Below are 20,705 nucleotides of genomic sequence, written 5' to 3' on the forward strand. Positions count from 1 at the left end.
TCCTCCTAAACGGCCTCATTTGTCACTCTGGCTTGCCAAGGCTGCCTGGATGCTGAGGACAGAGAAATGGAGCAACAGAAGGCCTGGCCGCTTCCCTTCCCTCCACCCTTCCCCTTAGCTCCTCTCCCTCCCCTCCCTGTGCTCTGAAGAGAGCCACAGGCTGCTGTAAAGGAAGTGGGCTGTGGCCTTCCAGGAGCGAGGTGGCCTTTCCCCATGGGTCACCCAAGGTCTGGCAAAGGGGCCTGTGCTGCTCCTCCTGTGTCCTCAGCGTGGCATGGAGAGTGATGCGGGGCAGGGAGGCCATTGTTCACCTCGGTCCAGCAGGGTGACTCTGGAGCCTGGCGGGGAGAGAGGGGGAGCTGTCTCTCTCCAATAGGCTCACATTGTCTTGTGTGGGGTCCAGACCCACCTTGGAGGGGTGAACAGGTATTTTTCTTCTACATCAGACACAGGAAAAGCTACTCCCCGTTTGTCTGTGGCAGGCACGGTGCTGGGGATGAGACATCTGGGTAGAGAAGAAAGGTAAGGACAGTGTCTCCTCTCTGTGCCCCAGCTCTCCCACGTATCCCGTGAGGGAGATAGGCAGGCACAGCCCACCCCATTTGATAACTGGGGACACTGAGCACAGAAACACACCAGGCCTGCACAAGGTCACACAGCAGGCGAGCGGTAGACTGAATGTGGTTGTGTGACAGCTGCTCCCTTCTCTCCCAGCAGCTGGATCTGCCCTCCCCTCCTCACTGAGGGGTCTCACTGGCCCGCTGCACCTGGTGTTGGAACTCTTTCACTTTCCGTGTCCTGGCTTACTTCCTTTACCCACCCGTTCTCTCTGGATGACCTTGTCTCTCTCTGAGGGCATCATACTCCCATTTTCACACGTTCCCTCCGTCTCCAGCCTGGGACCCAGTGATATTTTAAGAAGCCTCATGGATGGTGAGGACAGCAAGATCCTTGAGGTTCTTAATGTCAGTGATTGGAGAACCAGCCTTGCAGAAGGGAGGTGAGCTTCCGGGAGGATGGAGCTGGGCTCTCAGGTCTGCTGCAGCAGGTGGCATGCTCCTCCGGGATGGTGAGCCGGCATTGACCTCTGTGGAGCCCTGACCCCATCAGCTGGAATTACCTTCCTGACATTGCACTGACATGCGTGCCATTCCCATCCTTAGTCTGTCAGCCACATGGCAGGGCCTCAATATGTATTTGGAGAAAAGATGAATGGATATCTACCACTTGCCCAAAGGGGTTTGGAGGATATGGGTGAAGAAATCAGTAGAGTCTGCCACTTTGGGAATGTGTGTTCCAGTTGGAGAGAGCGAACAGGGCAATATCAGTAAGTCTGTATGCAATTAAGTATGAAATTGACTGGTCCAGACCATATGTGTAGCTGGAATACAGAGGTGGACGAAGTCCATGTGGCTGGAGGGGCAGAAAGGGCTTCACGGGCTGGACTGACAGTGAGCATTGGGGAGCTGGTAGGAGGGGCTTGGGCTCTCTGTGTGATCACATGACATTAGAATGGACTCCTGTATTTTGGCTGAGAGATCCTATTAGAACATCTCTTTGGTGGGGAGGAGATGGTACCTAGCAGCTCTGCTTGTAATCTTGCAGCCCCACACCCTGCAGGAGCTTGGATGTGGCTTCACGCTGACCCCTGTGGTCCTCCTCACTGCAGGGCCTGACCACAGCCCCTTGGCTCCTTCTGGAGGCAGACATTTGGCCAAAACAGTGAAATCTTTGAAGGTGCTGTATTCATTTCCCTAGCTGCTGTAACAGAGCGCCACAACTGGGTGGCACTGATTTTTTCACAATTCTGGAGGCCAGAAGTCCAAAATCAAGGTGTTGGCAGGTCTGTGCTCCCTGTGAAGGCTTGAAGGGAGAACCTGTTCCATGCCTTCCTCTTAGCTTCTGGTGTTGCCGGCAATCTCCGGCATTTGTGGACCTGTAGGCGCCTCACTCCAAATGCTTCCTTGATCTTCACATGCATTCTCACTCTGTGCCTGTGTCTCTTCTCTTCTTCTTATAAGGACACCAGACGCTGGGTTGGGGGCCCACCCTAATCCACCGTGACCTCACCTTGGTTACATCTGCAAAGAGCTTATTTCTGAGTAAGGTCACGCTCACGGGTACCAAGGATGAGGACCTAGCTCTTTGGGTGACACAATTCAACCCACGATAGCTGCTGAGAGATTTTGGTCTGTTGGCCTCCCAATCTCCTTTACCTATTAAGTCTGTGTCCCCTCCTGGCCCCCTGACAGGTCTCTGGAGGTCCGGGGTGTGGGCAGAGACCATCTCTCATTGACCTTCATTCATTTGCTAGTTCATGGAGCAGGACAGACTCCGGTCTGGCCATTCAAAACCAAATGTCATTCTTGCCTTTTTTTTTTTTTTTTTTTTTTTGGTGGTACGCGGGCCTCTCACTGCTGTGGCCTCTCCCGTTGCAGAGCACAGGCTCCGTACGCGCAGGCTCAGCGGCCATGGCTCACGTGCCCAGCCGCTCCGCGGCATGTGGGATCTTCCCGGACCGGGGCACGAACCCACGTCTCCTGCATTGGCAGGCGGACTCTCAACCACTGCGCCACCAGGGAAGCCCCCAAGTGTCATTCTGCAGGGGCTGGGGGCTTGGTTGGAAATGCTGCTTTTCCCTGTTTTGGGGACTGTGTGGTGAGGCAATAGAGGGTATGATTTACGGGCAGGAAGGAGGGCGGAGACACTGCAGCTTTCCTTCTCTTTTCCTATGGAAGACGAGATACTTTTATAGAGGAGCAGGATGTGGGTGGAGGACCTGCCGGAAGGGGTGGCCCTTATTGTTGGGGTTCTGGGCTGGAGTCTTGGCTCCGCTGCTCGGAAGCTCTGGGGTCTTGGGCAAGTTATTCAGCTTCTCTTAGGCTCAACTTCCTCCTCTGTGAAGGAGGATGGTGATAACAGCTGCTTGGCAGATCTTGGCAAAGTTTCTGTGAGGATTACGTGATAAAAGGTGGATGTGAAAGGACCTCTTCTTAAGTCACGTTTTTATCGTGGTCAATTACACACAACATAAAATTGACCGTTTCCACCATATTTAAACGTACAGCTCAGTGGTGTTAAGTGCCCTCCCCTTGTTGCACAGCCATTACCACCATCCGTCTCCAGAACTTTTTCATCTTCCCTGACTGTGAAAATACTTTTATTCATTGCATATATAAGGCAAATGAGTCCCCAAGAAGCAAGGACTCATCTGAGACCTCGCAGCAAGATGGGGCGGAGCTGAAGTGAGACCTCGCCCCCAGCTCTCAGCTGGGAGCTCACCTTCCATCTCCAGCACCTCGCTGCCTCTGCGGGCTGCAGGGATCCAGGGACACTCAAGGTCTCTTTGGGGTCAAATCACTCTGGAGAGCTTCCTCGTTCTCCTAAACCCCCTCTCCCGGGACTGTGGGGCCTCCAGGGAAACCAGGTGGGACCCAAGGAGCCGCCTCTGTGTTGAGAGCATTCCTCTTAGGCTGTCCTGGTCTCTCTCAACTTCTTGTCTTTTTCTCTATCTGCTCCTTCCTGATATGGACAGAGTTCCAGTGGAGAAGCAGAGGAGCTGAATTCGGGGTGACCTTTGGGATGGCTTTGTGAGGTACCTCACGGTATGGACAGAGCTTGGACAGGGAGGCAGATGGCCTGGGTTCTGGTCCTTCCCATGGCTACTGTAGTAGTTCTCACCGAGCCCGTATTGTCGAGGTCCTACTATGTGCCCATCACTGGGAAAACACCAGTGAACAAGACCTTGGTACTTGCTGCATGCAGCTGCTGTAAGACACTCGGGATATGATGGCGAGGACCTTGTGGCAAAGGGCACTCGCCTATAGGAAGCCCTGGTGGGTGGGGAGGTGGGCGGTGGCCTGGGCTGATGGATGGTAACAGCCTGGGGCCAGGGTGCTAGGGCAGGAAGAAGAAGGAACGGGAATTGCTATGCAGGTTGGACTTGGGTGCCCTGGGCTCCCTGTGACCTCTGCATCCAGGTACTGGGGGCTGGAGACAGACCGGGTCAGACAGCAGCGGCCTTCAGGCAGCTCATGGTCGAGTGGGGAGCACAGAGCTGTGTGCAGGTGGTTCCAAAGCAGCTTTATCTGCACTGACAGAGAGGAACGGGTGATGACAGGTTACATCACCAGGGGAAGAAAAGGCTGATTCTGCCTTGCAGGATGGGGAAGCTGGTGGAGGGACGGCAGGGGAGGCTTTGCTCTGATTTGATGCAGAAGAGATGGGTCAGGAATGCCCAGGGGATGTCTCGTCCTAGGGGGACTCTTTCTTTAACCTCCCTGGGGGCTGTCCCCTTTGACCCCCAGACGGATTCTATGAAGTGGCTGGGCAGGGATTATTGTACTCATTCTGTGAGTGGCAGTGGTGCTGTGTTGGAGGACTTGGGAAAGGTCACCAGGAGTGAGTTGAGCAGGAAGCAGGGCCTGACCTTCCTGCCTGGGTCCCAGGCATTCTCAGCAAACCCACCCGGGTTCCCTCTGTTCCTCCGACGGAGAGACCCATTCAGAGCAGGCCTTGCCTAACCTGGGTGCCTGGGTCTCCAGGAAGTCCTGTCCTCAAGGAGCTCCTAGCCTAAAGCCCTCCAAGCTCTTTCCCTCCGTCTTCCTCCTCTCTGTTTTCCTGGCTTCTTCCCACCCTGGGAGGCTGTGGAGAAGCCGCTCTGCTGCCGGGGAAGCGGGAGGGCCGCCAGACTAACATGCTGTCCGATGGGTCTTCTCTTGACCCCAGGTCCCGGCTGGCGGACTTCCACGCCAACTGTCGTGCCTCCTACCGGACGCTCACCGGCTGCCCCACCGACAATTACCAGGCGTGTCTGGGCTCCTACGCGGGCATGATCGGTAAGCTGCCCCCACCCGGGCTCTCGGTGGCTCCTGGCTGCCCCAGGCTCAGTTAGGGACCGAGGCCCAGCTCAGGGTCGGCGGGTGGACAGCCTGAGCTGGCCCCTCTCTGCTGTGATGGGAGCCGGAGGTTTATCATGGGGGAGGAGGCCCCTGGGGCCTTAGGAGTTTCCCAAATAAGAAGAAAGGGTAACATTCATTGTGCAATATTCCAGACGCTGTGCTAAGCAGTTTACAGGGACTGTCTTGTTTAAGTCTCACGGCAGCCCTTACTAGGCAGGGGGTGGGGCTCCATTTTACAGATGGGAAAACTGAGGCTTGGGGAAGCTAAGTAACTTGTGCAGGTTCACCCTACTGGTCAACATTGGCACTGGGATCCAAACCCAAGAGAGAGCCTTAGCCTCCCTGACTGGAGGACACATGCTCTGCTTGTTGGTGAAAGAGAAAGTGAGGGCCCGTGCTCTCGGGTGCGGGGTCGGGGGGCTCCTTGGTATCCCCTCTGCCGCCCTGGCCTGTCCTTTATGCCATGCCCCCCTGCTGACCCCCGCGGTTTGGAATGTGAGCTGGGATATATGTGTGTTGAGGGGCAGGTGGATGGGAGGGAGGGTGGTGTCCGAAGCCTCTTCTCTGATGGGCCTGGGGTCTGGGGGCCCTAGGGGAAGCCTTACTGTTCCTCTCTCCTTTGCCTCCCTTTCTCCCTGCCTAGGGTTCGATATAACACCCAACTACGTGGACTCCAGCCCCACTGGCATCGTGGTGTCCCCCTGGTGCAGTTGTCGTGGGAGCGGAAACATGGAGGAGGAGTGTGAGAAGTTCCTGAGGGACTTCACCGAGAACCCGTGCCTCCGTGAGTCCTGCCACGTCCTCCGCAGCCAGCAGCCACCCCCCACCCCTCCTATCCCAGGGGGCCCTGGAGCTCTGCCTGGCTATTCCCTCCTTCCCCTTGCGGTGGCCAGTGACGCCTGAAGGGCTTCTCCAGCAGGGGGGTTGCCTGCAGAGACCGTGGGTTTTGTGCTCTCGGAGATTCACCCCGGAGCTGTCCGGAGGCCACTGGAGGCCTTCCACCTATGTCGAGTCAAGGCCGAAGGTTTCTGGTCTGTGATCCTGACAGTCTCAGCCAGGTTCCTTCAGGCACAGCCCTGGGGTGAGGTCTTAGCATCTGTCACTTTGCCCTTTAAGGATCGATTTCCCCTTGGAATTGGAGTGTCATCAAACTCCTAATCCGAAGGCTAGAGAGAAGGAAAGGTCAGCCACAAGCTCTGCCTGCCTGGTCTTTCTAGTCTGACACCCTTGCTATCCACACCCACCTGGAGATCTCCTCCCTCTTTGCTGCCCTCTTTTCTTCCTTCCATCCATCTGTCCATCCTGCCTTTCTGACAGCACGGTGGGGCTTAGAGATGGAAGTCACAGTGTTTGTCATTGAGCAGCTCACCCTCTGAAGGAGGTGCACTGTCAGGGGGTCACAGCCATCACAGTACGGTGGGGGAGGAACCGTGCTAGGGTGGAGGTCTGCAGAGGGGTCTGCAGAAGCCCAGGGTGGGGCTGCCCAAGTCAGCCTGGAGGAGGGGTGCCCTGAAGGCATCTCAGACCCACTTGGGGATCACTGGCCACCGGTCAGCTGAAGGGGCAGGGAGGGCCTGCTCGTCCGCTCTGGGCAGAGGTGGGTTTCAGGAACTGCAGACCACTTAGCCTTGCTGCACTGCATAAGGATGCCCAGGGTCACCTGGACAGGTGGAGAGAGTCCTCCTGGTGAGGGCCCTTGCAGATCTGAAGGCGTGTGGATCTTAGGGTCCTGCAGGTGGCGGAGGTGGCGTGAAGCTCGCTGAAGGGGTGTCGGCAGGTGGTACCATGGTCAGATCTGATTTCGGAAGGCTCACTCTCTGGTTCTGGTGTGGAGGGGGTGGGGGTAGGGATGTGGTTCGCACAGGTGACCCAACACAGAGTCCGCTAGAGGTTGTTGTAGGTGCTCTCGGGGGAGGACAGCACTCACTGATCCAGAGCAGCGGCGGGGTGTGGAGTGGGGAGGTGGCCTTGGTTGATGGCAAGCGGGTGGTTAGGGAAGTGTCCTGAGTACCCTAGGTTTCTGACTTGGGAGACTTGGGTGGAGAAAGATGTCACCGTCAGGACTGGAAACGCAGCGGGAGGCAATGTTGCGGTGGAGGGAGTGGTGCTTAGTTCAGGGGTGACATGATGAACTTGAAGTGCACCTGGGACTTGGAGGTGGAGCTCCATGCAGGCTCTTGGCCTGGGGACACAGTTTTGTCCAAGAGGTCCCATTAGTTGGTCCTGAGTGGATTAGTGTAACTGACTGAGTGGGGGGTGGATGAGGCCACCTGGGGAGGGGGACTACGTCGGGGGCCACGTGAGCGTGGTGGTCCGCAATACTGAATGCCGCAGAGAAGGTGGGCTTGCGCCCTGGACACAGCCTGCCCCTCGCCTCCCAGCTCCCCACACCCCACTTCTCCTCCTGTTTTCCTCTTCATTCCGCATCTGGTACATTTCCTTTATTCCGGTTTCTCTTTTTCAACTTCCTTCCTGCTCTTTTCTTCTCTCAATATGAGATCTTGGTAGCTATCTGAAAGGGAGCTTCAGCCAAGTTAGTTTGGACGAGTTCCACCCTGCCCCCAGCTCTGGGCTATCACAGGGAAGGTCAAGTTTGGGATGGCAAGGGGCAGAGTGATGGAGGGGCCCCTGATTTCTCTGTGTCTCCTGCTCTCTTTCCCCACAGGGAACGCCATCCAGGCCTTTGGCAATGGCACAGATGTGAACCTGTCCCCTAAAAACCCCTCATTCCAGGCCACGCAGGCCCCTCGGGTAGAGAAAACGCCTTCTTTGCCAGATGACCTCAGTGATAGCACCAGCCTGGGGACCAGCGTCATCACTACCTGCACATCTGTCCAGGTGAGGGGATGCAGCTCTGCCGCTGGGGAAACGGAGCCGGGGCAGTCTGAGGGCTTAGAGAAGCACCTGATGCCAGAGGCGAGGTGGGAAATTACAGCCTGGGGACCAGGGACGGGGCGCGCAAGTTCCTCCCTTTGGATCAGGACCCAAGAGGCAGGAAGAGCTGATGGGGGCTAGTTTTCCATGATTAATTCACTAACTGTCACCTTGCAAGTATCAGACACCTGTTCTGTCACAGGATTGTACTAGATACCACGGGGGTGCCGGAGAAATGGAATGGTTACCATTTATTAACCATCTACTAATTACTGGGTACTGTGTTAGTAGACTCTACCTATTTCATTGATTCTCACACCATGACCTGTTGGGATTCTTGTTGTACACGCAGGAAACTAGCCCAGGGATGTTAGGCGACACACCCAAGGTCACACAGCTGGTTAGTGGTGGAATAAGATTTCAAACCTACATCTGATTCCAAAACCTGTGATTTTCATTTGTTTGTCCATCCGTCCATCCATGCATCCATCCAATGTGTGTCATGCATGCATTGTGTTCGACGTCTTATGTGAGATGCTAGGGAGACACTGGTGAATGAGGCTGATGCAGTCCTGTGTTTTGTGGTCCTTGTGGTCTTGTCGAGGGTCAGACAGTTCAACAAGCACCAGACGTGGGCTGTGGTCAGTGCCACAAGAGGAGACCACGTGGGTGGCATTGTGGAGACACACCACAGGGCTCCCCACTCAGCCTTTCTCTCTGCTGAGCTATCCTCATGCTGTCACACCATTTGCTACAGTAGATTCTTTGCTTAGGATGTTGGTTCTAATCAGAACGTGCCCCCCCCACACACTCATACACACTCTCTCTCACACACACTCTCACACACACTCATATATACTCATATACACACTCATACTATAGAACAGAGAGTTTAAAAGAAGACCTTGTGCAGAATATCAGGGAAAACAGAGGAGGGGGGAAACAGTGAGGGTGTGGTGGTGGGGATAAGGGGATGTTTCAGGCAGGAATTGGGGCTGGAATTGCTAAGGAGAGGTGGGGTCTGGAGTCCAGCCAGTGAGAGCACAACGTGAGCATAGGTTTGGGGACTGGGGGAACAGGCCCGGCTGCGTGTGGCAATGAAGATGCCAGTCTGAGTGGGGCGGGCTCGTGGGATCACCAGTGAGCACTCACTACGAAGTTTCAGTCTTGCAAGATGAGTAAGTCCTGGAGAACTGGTTACAGTGATGTGACTGTAGTTGACAGTGTTGTACTGTGTACTTGAAATTTGTATAGACCTTAAGTGTTCTCAGTGCAAAAAAAAAAAAAAGCAAAAAAAGAAGATGGTAGAAGTGTGAAGTGATGGATGTGTTGATTGACTCGTGGTGAGTTTTTTACAATATTTATATATATTAGATTGTGCACCTTAAAAATATACTTTTTTCTGGCCATGCCGCTCGGCTTGAGGGATCTTAATTCCCCAACCAGGGATCGAACCGGGCAACTGCAGTGGAAGCGCAGAGTCCTAACCACGGGACCACCAGAGAATTCGCAAATAGATACAATTTTTGATGGTCAATATAACCTCAATACAGCCAGAGATGAAGAGCAGTGGGCTTTCAGAGTGCTGGCATGAGACCCGAGCAGGGATGGGGCCTGGCAGAGGTATCCAGGTTGCCCCGGGCACCCCTTACTGGTGCCCGTCCTGGTTGGGAAGCCCACTCCCCCTTCCCTTCCTGGTGGGCTGTAACAGCTGACCTCCAAGTGCCTTCAGGTCAGGCCCAGCGTGGGCTCCTCCATGCCCCGCTCCCCTCCATTAGGCCGCCCCTCCTGATTTGGGCTGAGGTGCCCGTGTCACCCCTGGGTGGCTTCTAATTACACTCAACACGCTTCAGCGGCTGCTGGCGGGGCTCGGTGGCCACTCCACAGACGGTCGCCAGTTCAATTTCATGCTAGAGTGGCGGGCAGCTCGGCAGGTCAGGGCTGTGCCACCTGTCAGGTGACCAGGCTCTGGCGTGGTCTCTCTGGGCACTGCCAACCTTCCTCCCCAGCCCCTTGGGGCTGGCTCACCGGGGAGATGCCCACTCATCAAGGGCTGTGGACCCTTCCTAATACTCCCACAGAGTCACTGTGGGCGTGGAGAAGTTCAAAGCCCTGGTCTCATGCCCACCGCAGCCCCCTCAGTGCCTGATGCCTCTGACTCCCTTTTTCCCCCCCGCTCTTTCCCTCCAGTGGTTTGCTAAACCATCGCCTGGTTTCTTTCAGCCCCAGCCTGGTTTTCTGCAGACTCACCATCTGGGGGCTTGTCTTACACTTGGTTTGATTCCAGTGGGGTTAACACACGATCTGTATGAGAGATGACGTATGTGAGGAACCTTACACACATGATGGGTGTTTTGAATCCTGGAGGGCTGTCTGGCAGGGGGCTCCCCCAGGCCTGGCCCCAGGGTCCGTCCACTTGGATGTGTTGACTAAGTCACTCTGGGTGGGACAGCAGGGGCGGACCTCCCAGGAGGAATGGAAGAGAAGCAGACCCTCAGAGGGACCCACCCACAATCACCCTCATACCCCCGTTCTTTCTCACAGAAACTGAAAGGAAAGGGCCTCTGATTCTGTTTTAATTGCGGTCTTTTATTTTTTTTATTCTTTCATTTTTTAAAATTTCTTTATTTTAATTTTATTTTTGGCAGCGTTGGGTCTTTGTTGCTGTGCGCGGGTTTTCTCTAGTTGCGGCGAGCAGGGGCTACTCTTCCTTGTGGTGCGCGGGCTTCTCATTGCGGTGGCTTCTCTTGTTGCAGGGCACGCGTGGGCTTCCGTAGTTGTGGCGCACAGGCTTAGTTGCTCTGTGGCATGTGGGATCTTCCCGGACCAGGGCTCGAACCTGTGTCCCCCGTATTGGTAGGCGGATTCTTAACCACTGTGCCACCAGAGAAGTCCTAATTGCGGTCTTTTATTTTGTGGTTTTTTTTTTTTATGTGATATGCAGGCCTCTCACTGTTGTGGCCTCTCCTGTTGTGGAGCACAGGCTCCGGACGCGCAGGCTCAGTGGCCATGGCTCACGGGCCCAGTCGCTCTGCGGCATGTGTGATCTTCCCGGACTGGGGCACGAACCCGTGTCCCCTGCATCGGCAGGCGGACTCTCAACCACTGTGCCACCAGGGAAGCCCTAATTGCGGTCTTTTAAATGAGCACCTACTCCTCTGTGCCAGGTGCTGGACGTGCAGAGGGAATAAGCCCACGACCCTGCCCTCAGCTTGGCTGGAGGCTGGTGTGGGTGGTCTGTCCCTCCCCAGCCCGTGCCCCCTCCCTCAGCTCTGCTAGCTTGGAAGGGCTCTGTGGTGGCCCTTGTGGGGCCCTTGGGAATGACAGCAACCCATGGCCACAGAAGGGAGTCTCCGAGTGAGGGCAGAGACAGGGAGCTGAGCGAGGGAGGGAGGGAGGGAGGGAGAGGAAGCCCGCACACCCCAGACACCCCTGGAGAGAGCGGCAAGATCACTTACCTCTGTCCTCCTTCTTATCCACAGGTGGACCCTGGGGGAAGCCTTAGGAACCTCCTTCACTGACCCAGAGATGGTAGCCAGGTGGGGACCTCACATGAGTGATTGGATGTTAGCGTCAGTGGGCTCTCTGAGAGCTGCTTCTCAAATCCCAAAGGATGGGAGGCCAGTGTGGACAGTGGCTTGTTCACAGCACCCCCGGCCCCCGGCTCCTGGACAGTTTTCTTTTGGCTGCGCTGTGCTGACTCTTCCTCCAAATCCGCTCCCCCAAAGGACTTTCCCACAGTGGGGCGGGGTCTGGCATTGGAGAGACTGTTGTCTCCACCGAGGGGCTGCTGAGCAGAACTGTGGGTGTCTTAGGTACCAGAGAGGAGCTGGCAGCTGGGCAGGCCCCGAGTGGGCCCCGTGTCTGTGGTCCTTGACGCTCTCTGGAGCCTGGCTCTCATATGCTTCCGTTCCTGGCTGTGGTTCCCTCTCCGGGTGGCCCTGCCAGCCTGGGGCTCTCTGGAACTTGGAGAAACTGTGGCAGAATCTGCAGAACAGTGTCTCCCTCTGTCCCTGCTACACACACACACACACACACACACACACACACACACACAGCCCTGTGTGAATTCCCTCCCTCCTGCCCAGTGGTCCCTAAAGCGAGAATCTACAGGAGGCCATCAATCTTGCACCCTCCTCCAAGGTCCTTTGTTTCAGAAGCCCATCAGGCACCCCTGGTGTAGGCCCAATGGCCAGGCTGAGCAACATGCTGGCCCTTGTGCTCGTCAGTTCCTCTGAGCGAAGGGCGTCTCCTTCCCTTCTCTTCCAGCCCTCTGCCTTTGAGTCCTACTTGGATGTCACCTCTTGGGTGGTCTCCTGACTCGACTCTGGCAGAACTGCCTTCTCTTTGCTTAGGGCTCCCGCTTTGCCTCCCTTCAGCCCCCATCACGACGTGTTCTGCTCCCCGCACCAGACAAGCATCCCTGGAGGGCAGGGGCCGCATCACCCCCTTGGTAGCCCTTATAACCATGTGCTTAGTGCCTGGCATCAAGTGGGCGCTTCACATGGGTCAAGAGAAAGAGCCCAGAGTTCCCGATCATTGGATTGATGGGAACTTCCTGCTCTCTGTTCTAGAAAACGGTCTGTTGTGTTGCTCGCAGGCAACTCTATTCAGCTTCCCTCTCTCTCATTGATGCCCTCTGTGTGCCGTGAGGTATGAAGGTAAAGAAGTAGGTAAAGAAGGTGAAGATGCAGGAGGATTGGACAGAAGGCTCTTTTGTCATAAGATGGGGCCTGGACCGGGGCAGTGCAGCATGGGCAGGGCAGACTGGCAGTGGGTTCCCACTTTCCCTGGACTTGGTTTGTTTCCAGTGTCCTTGGTGTTCCCGGCGGGTGGCTCTGGGCCAGTTTGCGGGACCCTGTCATATCACCTTCTGCAGGGCTGCAGGGCCCTATTAACGGAATCTCCTTTGCTTTCCTTGTCTCCACCAGCCAGTTTCTGCTCTCACCCTTGCTAGTGCCCATCACATCTGGGGGAATTAAAAATGAGTTTGGAGGGCTTGCCATGAACCCTCCTCACCACATGCCGGCCACAGGCTCAGCAGCCGGCAGCCACGTCCGTCTCCTCAGCCCCCTGCCTGTTCCCTGGACGGGTCTCTTACTCAGCACGCAGGCCGGTGGCTGTCAGAGCACGGGACCCAGAGGCTGCTCAGTGTATCCGTATGCCTATTAGGCATACGTTTCTGATTTACAGATTTGGCTCGTTTCAAAGCTTTGAGAGGCTGATGCGTTCCTTCTTTTCTTCCCTCCCTCTGGCTCTCCCTTGTACTCATTCATTTATTCTTCCGTCAATGCATTCCCTCATTTATTCAACGTAAATTCTTACCGCACGTCACCCTGTTCCAGGCACTGAGGCTGACCAGCATATGAGGCTGTTACTTTGGTCCTCATACCAGCAGGAGGGACAGGGTACACGCTCAGAGAATTACGGGGCAGGAGGTGATGGGTGCGCCAGGGGGCTGGATAAGGCGTTATAAGGCAGATAAGGCAGAGATGTGGAACCGGGAGGGGTGGGCGAGGAGGGAGCAGAGACGGGAGTCAGGACAGCACAGGGCAGCTGAGGAGGGGGGCCGGTCCTGCCGGCTGAATCTGGCCTGCTGACTGTTTGAATAAATTAAGTTTTAGTGGAACATGGGCGACACCTGAATAAATTAAGTTTTACTGGAACACGGGCCATACCCTATTGTTATGTATTGTCCGCGTGCTGCAGGCAGAGTTAAGTTGGGACTGACGCTATGGCCGGCAGAGCCTAAAATTGTTACTCTCTGGCCCTGTGCAGAAAATGTTTGCCTCCCCCTGACCTAGAGGAACACAGGCCATGCGTTTGGGAGAACGCAGGTTTCTGATATGGGAAGGAGCGGGTGGAGAGACAAACCTAATTTTCAGGTTGAACTGGTGAGTGTGGAGAGGCCGCTGAAGGCTTCTGAACAGGGATGTCTGATGACAAGTGTGATTTGGGAAGTTAATCTGACAGCAGGTGGAGACTTGTTGTCGAGGGAGAGTGACTGGGGGACCTGTTAGGAGATTTTTGCAATAGTCAGTGATAGTCAATGGTCATCAGAGGTAAGAAAAGAGGGGTTGTACTAGTGGATGGTGGGGAGTGGAGGAGGGTGAGGTGTGTTACTGGGGGTGGGCGTGTGCAGGACGGAGGTCCCCAAGGGCACTGAGATTTGGGGATGGGGCCGGGGACAGAAGCAGGGGACACAGGAGAGGGCCTGCCAGCCCCGGCCAGGGGTTTTCCCATAGAGACAACACTGGACTTGGTCCCTGGCACCTGGACATGCCAGACCCAGTTTCGGGAGTGTGGACAGAGGTGGCAAGGAAGAGGAGGAAGACGATAATTTCCTTCTAACTTCCTGAGCAAAGGGCCCCTCTGAGAGAAATTTCTAGAAGGATGAACCTTGTCTTTGCTGCCATCCTCCCTTCCTGCCACCAAGATAATCGGGTGAGATAGGCATCAAGAGTGGTCTTGGGGGGCTTCCCTGGTGGCGCAGTGGTTGAGAGTCCGCCTGCCGATGCAGGGGACACGGGTTCGTGCCCCGGTCTGGGAAGATCCCACATGCCGTGGAGCAGATGGGCCCATGAGCCATGGCTGCTGAGCCTGCGCATCTGGAGCCTGTGCTCCGCGACGGGAGAGGCCACAACAGTGATAGGCCCGCGTACCGCAAAAAAAAAAAAAAAAAAAGAGTGGTCTTGGGGAGGGGTGTGACCTCAGAGGACAGCTGCACCGTGGGGGGCTTGGGGAAGATAGAGCCTCTTCCCCCTCCCATTTGCTGAACTGGGGCAGAGGTGACCTTGTGGGTGTTTATTTCTCTCATCTGGGTGTGAGCAGGGCTGTGACTCACTCATCTTTGGAACCCCCTGCAGGGGAATGGTAGGGGGGGAGTTAATGGTGAAGGAGACGGTGAATTTGAGCCTAAGGCTTGGGCATTAGGTAGTGGAACCTCTTTCTCTATGCACTTCCCCCATCTGCCACTTTCAGAAAAGGTTGGCTGACGGGCAAACACCCACACTGTTCTGTGTGCCCAGGACTGGGGGAGAGGTCTTGGGCTTGCTGTCGGGGGAGATTACTGCAGCCTTCACCCCTTCGCTGTCTGTTCTGTGTTTTCTGGAAGTCAGGTGGAGGGGTCCACGGGGGCCCAGACTTCTCCCTGGCTTTGCTTGCTGAGCTGTCAGGGTAGAGCTAGGATAGCCCCAGGCTACCAGCTGACCTGGGTCTCACCCCGCAGCCCCAGTCCTGGGAGTTTACTGGATGCAAACGCTGCTTCGCTCTGCATCACGCTTGGGGATTAAGGGGCGTTTATACTTGTCCAGAGCTTTACTGCACCATACGCACGGTCTCATGTATCTCACGGTGCATCAGTGAGGTTCGCTTGACTATCGCTATTTTATAGATGAGGAAACTGAGGTGCCGGTAGATGAAGGGATTTGCCTGGGGTCAGTGGCTGAACCAAGACTGGAGCCCTGGCCTCTGGCCTCTGGGGTCCTTCCTTGGATCAAGGGGCTGTTCCACGGGGATGGGCACCAAGGCTTAGGACACCGCAGTCTAAAAAGGAAAGGCTGGGATGGGTCTCTGAGGACAAAAATCTGTAAGCTGGGTGTTGTAGCACTTGAAGGAAGTACTTGAGGACAGTGAGAGGAAGCCCAGTGTGTCACCTGGCCACTCAGCACTTGTTCAGTGTGTGGCAGGTCAGCCCTGGAGCCTGCCAGATGGAAATGCCATTGGTTCAGAAGGGCTTGGGCAAGTGCTGTGGATGACGGATCCAAGATGGGTCACTGAAGGGGCATGGGGAGGGGTCCTGTCCTGATATTCATAGAGCCCAGTCCTCTTACCCAAACCAGGTCCCTGTGGCCTGTCAGAGACCACACAGTGGGTCAGATTCCTTTGGCCCTGGTCCTGGGAGGTGGCATCCCTCTCTCACGGTAATATGGGTCAGAGGACGGGATGAAGGGGTCCTCTCCTGTTTCTTCTCCTCCCCCGATGCTCCCTCCCTCCCCCTCTTCCCTACCTGGTGCTCCTGTCTCCTTGGGTGCTGTCTTTCCCTTTTTCTCTACTTCATCCCTCCTCTCATTTCCTCTTACTCCTATCCCTTTCCTCCTTCTCCTCTTCCTCTTGCTTCCTATCTAATATTTGCCAACACCCCCTCCTGTGTCTTCCCTCTTCAGAGGAGGCTATCAAGTCCCAGGCGGCTCCAGAGCTGAGCGTTCAGATCCCACCTCCTCCCCTCATGGCTCCTCTCTGTGTGGTTGACCAGGCTAAGTTGTGTCCAGGTCTGTGTCCAGGACCCGGGGTTCCCTGAGAGCTGGCATCCTGTCACAGAAGGTCAGGCCAAGAGGTCATCTAGTTTAGCTATTTTCTCAAACCTTATTTATTTTTAAGCCACAGACTATTTTTTTTTTTTTTTTTTTTTGCGGTACACGGGCCTCTCACTGCTGTGGCCTCTCCCGTTGCGGAGCACAGGCTCCGGACGCACAGGCTCAATAGTTATGGCTCACGGGCCCAGCCGCTCCGCGGCACGTGGGATCCTCCCGGACTGGGGCACGAACCCGTGTCCCGTGCATTGGCAGGTGGACTCTCAACCGCTGTGCCACCAGGGAAGCCCACCACAGACTATATTTAAAAATAATTCTGTATATAACTTCAACATATAAAACAAGTCAAAATAGAGCTTCTTGGTTGAGGTAGCGGGGAGGACCGGGATCCCCAGCTGTCTGCCTGTGATTCCACACAGCCTCCTGTTTAGTGAGCACTGTGGGAGGGGGCGCCAGGGAGAAGACAGGGACCCTGGAGGGGGCGGAGACACGGCTGCTGTACCTGCAACAGTTAGAGCTGGAAAGGCTGCCAGGAAATATAGGTGCTGGGCTGCGTGGCACAGACCCTGACAGGCTACAGGATGTCATAGGTGGGGACCTAGCTGGGGCTGGGAGTTGCTCAGGGAGGTGACCGAGTGAGGATGGTGGGGGGCAGTCAGGTGTAAGCTAATGGTGACAGCACAGCCTCTGAGGTGGGGTGGGCAGGCTCCATCAGGCAGTGACCTCCCACAGCCCTATCTGGAGCTGCACTTGGTCCTGGGCAGTGGAATCCAGTCCTTGGGTCCGCAAGGGCCTCCGAGCACACACCCTTCTGCAGGGATGCAGGTTGGTGGCTTGGCCGGGCTAGATCTTGGCACCCAGAGTCACTGGTGCTGAGGTATTATACAGGATGCTCCTTGGTTGAGTCCCTGATTCTGTCTCGACTGCACTCGTTGTCCCCATGATCACATTTCTACCTTCGGTAGTGACTCTGCTCTTGGCTGGGGCCTTTGTGTGACAGCTGGGGCCTTGTTTAGCTGACCAGATGCCCTGGGTGGTAGATTGCCTGTGATGTTCAAAGCATCCTTCATATCTCTGGCCAAGAGCAGTGGTTTAGGCATAATTTCTTGGGCTTCCCAGTTGCTTCTGGTGGCCAGAGCCATTTGAGGCCAGTTTAGAAGCATCACATCTCCCAGCTGGTTCCCATGGGTCACTATTATGATGGAGACAGCAAAGCGCTGCTTATCACACCTACCCTCTGGTCCTCATCCAGGTGGTGTGCCAGGGGTGGAAAACCCTGGAGTCATCACCAAGCCAGCTTTCCTTCCTCATTCCTCACCTGAACCACAGAGCTCCCAGGTGCCACACAACTGTTTAGGGTGGAACAGCCAACACCTGGCACCATGGCCAGATGTCCGCCTAACCTGCCCCAGTGGCAGACATCACTAATCAATCACAGCTCTCTTCCCCATGAGCCCAATGAGGACTCATGATTTTTCTGGAGCTGGCACTGGGATGCTAGTTCTGATCTGTGGCATTCATTCATTCATTCATTCATTCACAGATATGTTAATGAATGGTGGTTAATAAACAGTAACTGAGTATAACATTTATTGAGCTGCTGTTATACAAGGAAAGAAAACATGGTCCCTGCTTCATCCAGAGGAACTCTGAGTATGGTAGACAGACCCGGGAGTGGCTTATTATTTTATTAGGCTGTAAGTGGGAGAGCAGAGTTAGAACTCCCTTCTTCAAGAGCCCTGATCACTGAGAGTGTCAGAGAAGGGCAAAGGTCTCTGTGCTGCCAGTGCTCTTTACGTGTACACTGTGATGTCAGGGGTGGGCAGCAGGGCCATGGAATGTGTCGTCTCATCTGAGTCATGGGACAAAGCCCGGCCAGAGACCCAGCCCCAGTGATCCATCCTTACTAGCGCCTTCTCTCCCACAGGAGCAGGGACTGAAGGCCAATAACTCCAAAGAGTTAAGCATGTGCTTCACAGAGGTGAGTGAGGGCCTGAGTGGGGGTGGGTGCCGGGGGCTGGGCCAGAGTGGGTTGTTTTCCAGGAGTGCCTTGGACTTGAAGCTCCCAGATTCCATTGCATGGACTGGGCTGGCTGAGCTTCTGGCCCACCTGGACCTTGGTAGGTGCTCACTCTGTTGGGGGTGAGGGTGGGTGGGTATAGATGTTGCAGCCAGGGCCCTTACTTGTCTCTTGGGTGAGACGCAGGAGGCCGCTCTGAGCAGAGGTCCTGGCAAGCCTTCCTGACTCTTTAAGACAGGTGTTCCCAGCAGCCTGCTCTGTGCTGGTTCTGTGACATTGAGGAGGTGGAATGATGGCACAGGACGTGGGCCCTTCCGTGAAGGAGCCCCAGCACAGGAGTAGATCTGTGACTATGTATATGTATAGCGTATATATAACTTAGAGGAGAAGTAAAATTAGTGAAAGAGTCTGCAGAAGGAGGGAGAGTTCAGACAGGGGTGTGCAGTGGAGGCTCTGTGGAGGAGGGATTCCAGCAAACTTAGGAACCCGGAGAACGTAGCTTCTCTCTTCACCCCTCCCCTCCCCTCCCTTCCCCTCTCCAGAAGCAGGTCCTGTGGACCCTGGGACTTTCTTCCTTTAGATCTTTATACCATCCCCATCCTCGCTGGTCTGCATTAGCCAGGCAGGGAGAGCAGCCCGTTGCCCTGGGGGCTGCTGCCTTGTTCCCCGAATAGTCAGCTGAGGCATAGCCCAGCTCCATGGAAGCCTGGCTCTGCGAAGAGGGTCCCCTGGGTGACCAGGAGGGCAGGGGCCTTAGTGCTCCACTTCCAGAGTCTTTTATTCTTTTTTTTTTTTTTTTTGCCTGATCCCAGCCCTACTGACTCGTTTGTCCTTCTCTCTGCTTCTGTTCCCGCTTCTGCCTGGCCACAGCTCACGACCAGTATCATCCCAGGGAGTAAAAGGGTGGTCAAACCTAACTCAGGCCCCCGCAGAGCCAGACCATCGGCTGCCTTGACCGCTGTCTCCTTCCTGATGCTGAAGCTGGCCTTGTAGACTCTGGGAGGTTTCCGAAAGCTACACGGACGAGCACACCCGCCTGACAAAATGGAAACACACACAGACACACACACACCTGGCAAAAAAAAAAAAAAAAAAAAAAAAGTCTTTTCCCACCTTGTCTCTGAACCTGTCTCCTCCCAGGTTTCTTCTCTGGAGAAGTTTTTCTAAACCAAACAGACAAGCAGGCGGGCAGCCTAAGAGCTGGCCCAGAGGTCCCCTGGCAGGGGAAGCCCAGTGCTGAGGAGGGCACAAGGGTCTAGAGATGCCCTTCACTTTCTTCTGGTGTTTTCCTCTCTGGACGCTGCTGACATGAGAGACCAGGATGACATCCCCACCGCCTAAGGGACATGGGCTGGGGCAGGATGGCTGCCGCTCTCCTCAAGCTCCCCATTCTGGGGACCTGCCGGGGGCTGGCGGGGGACGTCAGGCAGCAGAGCAGCGAGGCTGCCCGCCTTGGGGTCCAGCTGGGTACCTTCAGCACCTCCAGCTGGCTTCAAGGATGGAGGTTTTCTCGCCTCCCTTCTCTGAGGGCTGGATCTGACCTGTGGAGGGTTGCGGTGCTGAGCCCCCTTGACCTCCACTGAAGCACAGGGTGGGAGGCGGGGCAGTTCCAGGGGGCTTGGGAGCCCAGCCTGCCTGGGATATCCCGTTGGGGGTTGGGAGCAAAACTTGGATACCACCTCAAGGCTGATTCTTCCTGCTTGGTGGCAGGAGTTTTGAAATCAAAGAGAAATGATTTTTTGTCCACTCCCTTGGTTTCTCTTGGGTCCATTTGGTGGTTCTCCCTTGGGAGGGAGGGGCTGGCGCTGAGAGGGGCAGAGAAGACCACCGGGGCCCGTCTACCTGCACCACACTCTGGTCTCTGCGGCTCTCTCCAACTCTTTTCTCTCTGCCTCGCTCTTCTCTTTCCTCATTTCCGAGACGTATGCACACTGTATGTACATTACACGGCTCCTTTCTCGACATATATGTATATACACATCCGTATACATATATCGTGTGGTTCCCCCTCCTTTCCTTTTTTTTAAGGAACAAAACTAATGAAATAATACCCTAACAGATGATCGAAAATGTATTACTGTAAAGTTTATTTTTTTTAATAATGTTGTCTATGATGGGAAACGAAGGAGGTTGGCTCCCTGTGTCCCCGCCCCAGTCGGGTTGACTGGGCAGCGGAAGAGGGTTTCTGATCTATATCACGCTTAGCAGAGGCTCCAATAAACGTACTAGGAAGCAGTCTGCCCTTCTGCCTCACTCTGGGTGTGCCTTTGTCCCTATTTTGTTCTTGGCCCAGTGCCAACCTCGTGGCTGCTTCCCCAGGGGCTCCTGGTGGGCCTTGGGAGAGCGTGTGTGTCCGCGTGTGCACACGTGTGTCTGTCGTGTGTCCTCGGTGTGGCTGATAGAACTCTGTTAGGAGACGGTGGGGCTGAGGTCCCAGCTGTGCTGAGCCTGCGGGCTGTTCACCTGTCATCGCCTCCCTCCCTTCCCAATCAGCACCGATGCCCGTTGGTCCCAAACTGGAAGAGAATGAAAGTAGCCGTGGGGATGGCAGGGTGGAGACAACCTGACATCACATCTTGCAGATGTTTTTGTTAGAAG

General features: G+C 55.4%; 1 protein-coding gene across 1 annotated transcript in view; it reads left to right on the forward strand.

The window, feature by feature from the left end:
• Window positions 1-20,360, forward strand: part of GFRA2 (GDNF family receptor alpha 2) — a 96,030-nt gene extending 75,670 nt beyond the window's left edge. Inside the window, exons 5-9 of the mRNA XM_033859240.2 lie at window positions 4,729-4,838; window positions 5,545-5,685; window positions 7,567-7,739; window positions 18,015-18,068; window positions 18,978-20,360. Coding sequence (XP_033715131.1) covers window positions 4,729-4,838; window positions 5,545-5,685; window positions 7,567-7,739; window positions 18,015-18,068; window positions 18,978-19,100 — 601 coding nt within the window. The 3' untranslated portion in view covers window positions 19,101-20,360. The remainder of the gene's footprint in view (window positions 1-4,728; window positions 4,839-5,544; window positions 5,686-7,566; window positions 7,740-18,014; window positions 18,069-18,977) is intronic.
• The last annotated feature ends 345 nt before the right edge of the window (window positions 20,361-20,705 follow it).

The sequence above is a fragment of the Tursiops truncatus genome, chromosome 6 (assembly GCF_011762595.2).
Source record: "Tursiops truncatus isolate mTurTru1 chromosome 6, mTurTru1.mat.Y, whole genome shotgun sequence".
Classification (NCBI taxonomy): domain Eukaryota; kingdom Metazoa; phylum Chordata; class Mammalia; order Artiodactyla; family Delphinidae; genus Tursiops; species Tursiops truncatus.